Raw genomic sequence first — 7,350 nt, 5'->3', positions numbered from 1 at the left:
AAATCAGACCCAGGTATTAAATCGGTATTAAATCGGGACACTACTTCGAATCTATTAATTAGAATCGGGATGTTAATTCAGAAAGAATTGTAGCGCAGCTTTGGGGGGGGGATGTGGAGAACAAAACCCAGCTGACCTCCCTTGGGCATTCTCCTGTGTGTGACACATTTAAAACACAAGCAATGACAATACAGGTATTCGTTTATCTAAGCACCGAGATATAAAAGCTATTATTATTATTATTATTATTATTATTATTATTATTACATATGGACATCAATATTTCGGAACCAACTTAGGAAACCAGCATCTTATCTTCTTCTTTTGTCTTCCAGCTCAAGCCCGAATAAAAGGGGGGGGGGGTAAATGAATAGAAAATAATCTACCCGAAAATAAAGTGGGGAGGGGGGACAAAGGGAATGAAAAAGAGTGTAGGTCAGCATAATTAAACTGCTTCATTTAAAAAATAAGCGTTACATTGCCTGCTTTAATTTGAAAAAAAAATCTGTATTATTTTGCTTGGAAGCCGGTGGATTTAAGAATTGGAGTAGTGAATGTTCCCATTCCTCTCATTGGGGAATGGGTTTTACTCCGATTTACTACATCTGTCGCGGGAACTTTCCCCACCCCACACCCCACCCCGAGTGATTGCTAGGGGTTTTTTGTTCTATTTATTATTATTATTATTATTATTATTATTATTATTATTATTATTATTATTATTATTAATATTATTATTATTCCTCATTAGGAGCTACACTAAAGCTCTCCATCGGCGCGATCTTAACTACTCAAAAGGAATGGGGCGTACTCCCAGGTAAAGAGCGTTAGGATTGCTCCTAAGCGCGACAGAGATTTTCGTTCCGACCGCTTCGCACTTATCCACAAGTGACCCTGGCGCAACTCCGGAGGGCGTTTTAACTCGGAAGCGAGAGCCAAGGCATCCGTCGGGGATACTTTCCATGAAACATATTTAGAATTGCAGCTTTAAACCGGGTTTTGAAGTTCCTTGTAGTTCGAAGGCTAACCCTCCATTGCCTGGGGCCGTTCTTGTCCTGATCCCGTGTCAAGACCATTCACAAGTGACGCGCCTCTCAGAGACCTCCCTGGTCTCGATTTCCCCCCCATCTCCTCAGCTGCCTTGCAGGCCTGCACTTCGTTTTTCTTATCATATTTGCGAAGGGTGGAGAGTGGAAAGGGAAGAGGGCTGGAAGCAGGAAAACTGCAGAAATTCACACAAACATGCGGCAGACTTTTTGAGGAGAAATAAACAGCACGGATTTATTAATTTTTTTCCAAGAATGAGTACAACAATTAAGACCACATAAGACAAAACAAACGTGACAGAGAATTCAAAGAGAATGTGTTTTTTTTACCTAAATGCATTTTGTCGGTTTTTAAAGGATCAGTTCAGAGTGGGAAATCTATTTTACAATTTAAAATAATAATAATCACACACTTGTTTTCTATCTCTCTGTTTTTCTACTGAAAGTATCAGATACTTTACTTTTTTAAAAAAGTGTGTGTTTTCCAATACTTCCCATCCACAACAGTTCATCAAGGGGAAACAACAATAAATTATTCATTTTTTGTAATTCACTTTTAAAAGGGAAAAGGGACTTTTGATGCGTATTTGTTCACAAAACCCGAAGAAAACAGGAGGACGTGCACTGATCATTAATTTGACAGATGGAAGAAGATGGACAACATGGGAAAATTTTAAAGGAATAATCCAGTGAACTCAACTTTAAATATTATATTAATAATGGCTCTCCACTTAAGCCTGATTTCCACACATATTTACAACGCAATAAACAGAAACTCCCCTCCAAAAAAATCCCCCCAAAACCCTCAACACCAAAACGTATACTTTTATATAGCTGTATCTATAATTATTTCTTTCCCTTTCAAAAAATCCTATAAATGGTCGTTGTGGAAATGGTGATTCTCCATAAATTAACATTGTCCGAGATCACCGTCCTTTTTTCTTTTCACAAAATAAGTTTTGCCACTGTCCTTTACTAATATATTTAACTTTCGTTAAAAAGATGACTCCTCAACTCCCCCAAGTATAATTAACTTGAATTAAAAGAAGGCACTGAAGAACACCCCACCGCACGCACACGCGCACACCCCAAACAGGGATTTTAGGGTTCGTGAAGTTCTATTTTGTGGGGCGGGTCACTTTTTCACCCCAGTCTTTCGTTTGAATATGAGGTCGTTTAAAAACAAAGCACAGCGCTAATTTCCTTCTGTGCAATCTGAAGGGTTCGCTTAAACCCCCTCCCTTGTTTGTTTGTTTGTTTGTTTGTTTGTTTGTTTGTGTTTCCCAGGAGCCGCTCAATCAATACTTAGTGCAGTCATAGGAATAAGGGGTGGTGGTGTGGCGGTATATGGAGGGCGCAGCTCTATAGGGGATCTGACAGGTGGAGTTGGTGCTCACCTGTTGCTCGCTCAGCGCTGTCGAGGTCTCTAGCCCCAGCCGGTGAGTGTTGAACATTTCCCGCACGTTGGAGAAGTTCTGCTGTTGCGCCCCGAAGGCGTGGCTGGGCAGGTGATGGTTGATCTCCGACGTGTGGTTCAGGTACCAGGAGGCGGCGGCGGCTGTGGCTTGGCCGCCGGCTTGGTGGTGAGGGAGAGCGTGGTGGTGATGGTGGTGGTGATGGTGGTGGCTGGGGGTGAGGGTCCCCTCCTGCTGCTGCCCCCCGCCAGAGGCCAGATTCATGGAGGTAAGGGGCGAAGAGGCGCCGTTGCTTTGCTGCTGCTCCGAGATGGAGGCGGCGGCTTCCTCCAAGGTGGTGGGCACACACAGGTGAGCGTTCCTCTCGCCCGTGTAGAGGCTCATGGCGCGCATGCTGCACTGGTAGCTGCCCCCGGCCTCCCCCAAGCCCCCCTGGCTACAGGCCTGGCTGTAGATGGACGGGGCTTGCGCCTGGGCGTACCCGAGGGGCAAGGAGGACACCATTCCGGCCGTCCTGCTGACTGGGCTGAGCTCGCCCGGCGGCGAAGTCCGTAGAGTCATGATGTTCTCCACGCTGAACCCCGACAGCCCGTTGGTGCCGGCGCCCGGGTGGTGGGGATCACCGGGCAGCGAGCTCTCGGTGGACACCGACGGCGTGGACGCCACGCTCCGCGGGCTGTCCTGAAGGGCGCTGCCGCTCTCCGGGCTGAGGGTCTCTACCTTGGTGATGATTGGCAGGTCCGGCGAGGAAGCCTCGCTCTTGATGACGATCTTCTTCTCAGACGGGGCGGCCGAGGAAGAAGGCGGCGGCGGGGCAGAGGCGGACAGGGAGGCGTTGCCGCCGGCGTTGTTGGACTGCGGCGTGTCCTTGGAGACGTCGGCGGCCTTCAGGGGCTCCTTGAGGTGTCTTTCCCGGAGCGTGTCGTCCTTCTCCTTGGAGACGTCTTTCTTCTTGAAGCGCCTGCGGCGTCGGAGGAAGCTGCCGTTCTCGAACATATTGTAAGAATCCGGATCGAGGGTCCAGTAGCTCCCTTTGCCCGGCTTCTTGTCGTCGCGAGGCACCTTCACGAAGCACTCGTTGAGCGAGAGGTTGTGGCGAATGGAGTTTTGCCAGCCCTGCTTGTTTTCCCGGTAGAAAGGGAAGCGGTCCATGATGAACTGGTAGATGCCGTTCAAGGTGATCTTCTTATCCGGCGCGTTCTGGATCGCCATAGTGATCAGGGCGATGTAGCTGTAGGGCGGCTTCACCAAGTCTTTGGGCGCCGTGGGCTGGTGAGGGTGGTAAGGCCCGTACGAGCGCCCCATACCGGCCGCGTACTGGTCGGGGTGCCCCGGGTAGACCCCCATGGAGCCCGCCATACTGCCGTAAGTCCCAGCCGTCCGGTAATAGTTCTGCTCGCTCAGATAAGGGACCACTCCCAAGGCGTTGGGGTCCGAGACGGAGTATCGAGCCTGCATGGCGTCAGTTTTGTTTTGTTTTTTTAATAAATTCCCTCCCTCCAAAAACGACAACAAAGTCAGATCTAGTAGAGGGAGGGCGAAGAAGAAAGGGGTAAATGTGCCCCCCTATGGCCTGGTCGCGTTGTTCTCGGAAGGCCAAATCGCTGTCCCCCGCCCGCCCCCTCCAATCTCCTCCGCTGAGCGAGGCCTCCTCCTCCTCCTCCTCCTCAGAGCCAAAACATTCTCCGAAGCTGCTTTGCAAAATGGTCGAAACTCTCAAGCTCTTGCGCGGCGATCTGTCGCTGGGATCTCCTCCCGCATGGTTGAAAAGCTACGACGATGCTCTTGGAAGGAGGAGCAACGCAATGCATCGGCGTACCAAGTTTTTTTCTCTCTGAAAAGCAAAAACAAAAAAGCAAAAACAAAAAAGCGCAACGACAGGCCAGCCGGACGGATGGAGATGCAGATTTTCGCAAGGGGGGGGGGATGACAGCAACAATCCTGCAAGAAGAAAGGGATGAAGGGAAGCTATGGCTCAGGGCTCTCGCTTGCTCCGCTGTCTGCCCGCAAAGGCTCGCGACACGCCGGCTAGGTTTGTCCCAGGTGAAAGCGGAGCGCGTGTAAACAAAAACAAGCCGTCGGAATCCAAATAAACGGTTCCTGTGCCGGCGACGCGCGCGCCGCTCTGCAGCGCAGCGCGAGGGGAGCCTCCGGGAAGCCCCGCGCGAGGCGAACTCCCCATCGAGGGCTGGAGAAAAGTTTCCAAAACTTCCCTTGCGGAAGGCCCGTTTTTACTCCTCGCTGGCCACGCCTCCGCCCTGCGCTCTCCGCCAATGGCGGGCCGGCTCGGGCTCGGGAGGGCCAATGGGAGAGTTCGAGGAGAGCGCCGTAAGGACGCGGCGGGGCTCCGGGAAGCGCGGCGAAGTTCGGCGCTTCGGAGTGGCTTCTGGCGTCCGCCTTCGCGGGTGGAAAAGGGGCGATTCTGGAGCGCGAGGAGTAGGGTGGGTGCCGGGTGGGTGCCGGGTGGGAGAGGTGCGATCGTGGGGTCCGAGGTCGGTGGAGCTTTGGTTTAAAACCTAATCAGAAGCCGTTACTCAAAGGCATCCGCGTTCTTAATTTAATTCCATCTATTTTAAAGATTGGAGCCACCATCTCCGAAAAGGCTAGGCTACTGTTCTAAAATATTTCCCCGTACTGGCTAATCTCCTATATGAAGCAAGTTTTCTTTTTCGGGGTCGTTTGACTTTTTTTGAAAATGAAATCTCTCCTCATCCGACACCAACGATAACAATGCCTGAGCGCCAGTCTAGGCTCCTTTCTTAAATTTTAAAGGGCGCTTAAGACAGCGCAGGGGATTTGTTCGCTCCCCTGCACCCGATGCGCCAAATCGATTTGCACTGCAAAGGAAAAAGCAAAGTTGTTTTTTTTAAAAAATAGAATTACTTGACACCTCCATCCTGACCTCATTTAACACCTCGGTCCTAAATACCTGAGATTTAAGTTCCAAGGAAAGTGCTTCCCCCGCCCTTTTTTTCTTTTTCTTTTTACCACCGAGTCTCTTGCTTCGAATGAAATTGTGTAGATTTCAGTTGAGATTTCTTGCGCGTCGAGAGTGCCTAACGACTTCACAGTCTAATGTGCTTCAGTTTAGATATTCAGTTTCTTTAAAAAGATGGCTTGAAAAGAATTTTGTTAAACCGATAACGCCCCCTCCCCGCCGCCCAATTCGACCCTCTAATTATTCCATTAGAGGCAATTAGGCTTGGTTAATTAGGGACGCGAGCCCGCAACCTAGGTGTGATTCCCCCCCCCGCCAATTTCCCGGGTTGGGACGCTCCGCTGTGCAAAACAATTGCAAACGGGGTGGAGAGGAGAGGAAAACAATTATATTTTATTCCTTCACTTGCAATTTCATTATTATTATTATTATTATTATTATTATTATTATTATTATTATTATTATTATTATTAAAATCTGACAGTCAAATTCGATGTTTAGACCACATCCAAACTCATTCCGGCTTCCTTCCTCCCCACCCCACAAAGTTTCTGCTGCTTTTCCCACAAAGTTTCTGCTGCGATTTTTAAAATGAAAGATATGACTCCGGGGGCGGGTGAAGTGCTCACCGGAATGTTTTACGGTGCAATTCCTAGGCGGGTTTTTTTTTAATCCCACTACGACGGAGGGGGCTTTATTCCTAGGTAAGTGTGAGGCTAGAAAGTGAGGCAGAACATTTCCAAACCGATAAAAGACCTATAAGTGTCGACGGCTCCTTTTGCCGCCCCAAGCTTCTATTTGACTTGATGTGACTGATTTCAATCCATTTATTTTCAGTGCTTCTAAAGTAATAATGATGGCAAGCCTCTAGGATCTTGGGAGAAAGATTCTAAGGTACTGTATTGATAGCTAGTGCAGGATCTTTTGCAAACTAGAAAGATATGAAGCAGAGGAGAATTTTACTATTAGGAAGCCCATTTGGGAATTTATTTATTTGGAAATGAGAGAGGCTCAAAATACCGACCGTGGCACCCTATATTAAACAAAAAAAAAATACAAGAAAAAATATCCAAACCCCTTGAAGTATTTCTAGAGATTCTGAATCAGTATTCTTTTTTTAGAGGGGGAGAGATATAAGTACTCTTTCTTTTGGAACACACTGGTCTTGTAGCCAACTGTTTTGTGACAGCATGGAGAAATGACTGGGGGGGGGGATAGTACCATATATCAGTATTTGTTTGTTGTCGTGAGATTTCATGGTCCTGAGATTTCATGGAAGCCCTTCAAATAAGAACACCCAAAATACGCCTGCTAAGAAGAAAAGAAATAAAATTGCTAAGGAAATTTGAAATTAAGACATGATGACGTTTCAAATATTCTTGAAATGCCCTCTTCCAAATTGTGTTCTGTTTAATCCATCACGCTGTTACAATTAAATCCAGTTTCCCAATTTCCCTCGAAATGTAACTGAATATGTGAAAAGCATGTCACGGATTTGACAGGCAATGCAGACAAACTGGATTCACAGTAATGGGAAATCTCAGCCTTCTTATTTCTGAAAAACAGACACGCTAACCAGTATTTTAAAAGAAATTGAAATGAAAAGAGACGGGGATATTTCCCATCCATTTTTGGAATAATTGCTCCTGTTTTCCGTTCTTCTACCCTTCTTTCTGAAGTTCCAATACTATTTTACTGAGTTACCAAAAAGGAAAGAAAAAAGATAATTATTCATAGCTTCCCACAAAAGCAAGCAAGCAAACAAAAAAAGGGAAAGGGAAATAAATAAATCCAACGCACCTTTAAATAAACTATCCAAACAATGTTTTTTTATTTTTTATTTACTCATTCGGAAATTAAGATAATCGCCTTATCGTAAAACAGGAGTGATTGGAACGGGAGCTTTACTGCTCCAATGCGTCTTTAAAATCCTCGAAGCAAGCTTCCCAGA

At 47.1% G+C, this 7,350-nt stretch overlaps 1 protein-coding gene across 1 annotated transcript; it reads right to left on the bottom strand.

The window, feature by feature from the left end:
• Positions 1–1,133: 1,133 nt before the first annotated feature.
• FOXC2 (forkhead box C2) lies at positions 1,134–4,095 on the bottom strand. Its single transcript, XM_035119076.2, has one exon. It carries the CDS (start codon positions 3,917–3,919, stop codon positions 2,345–2,347), a length of 1,575 nt encoding a protein of 524 aa, XP_034974967.2. The 5' UTR covers positions 3,920–4,095; the 3' UTR covers positions 1,134–2,344.
• Positions 4,096–7,350: the final 3,255 nt, after the last annotated feature.

Source organism: Zootoca vivipara, chromosome 6 (genome assembly GCF_963506605.1).
Source record: "Zootoca vivipara chromosome 6, rZooViv1.1, whole genome shotgun sequence".
Classification (NCBI taxonomy): Eukaryota; Metazoa; Chordata; class Lepidosauria; order Squamata; family Lacertidae; genus Zootoca; species Zootoca vivipara.
This window is presented reverse-complemented; position numbering and strand designations above follow the sequence as displayed.

Bases quoted from the DNA above. Each gene is read 5' to 3' on its own strand.
- FOXC2 (XM_035119076.2), bottom strand. From the start codon at position 3,919: ATGCAGGCTCGATACTCCGTCTCGGACCCCAACGCCTTGGGAGTGGTC.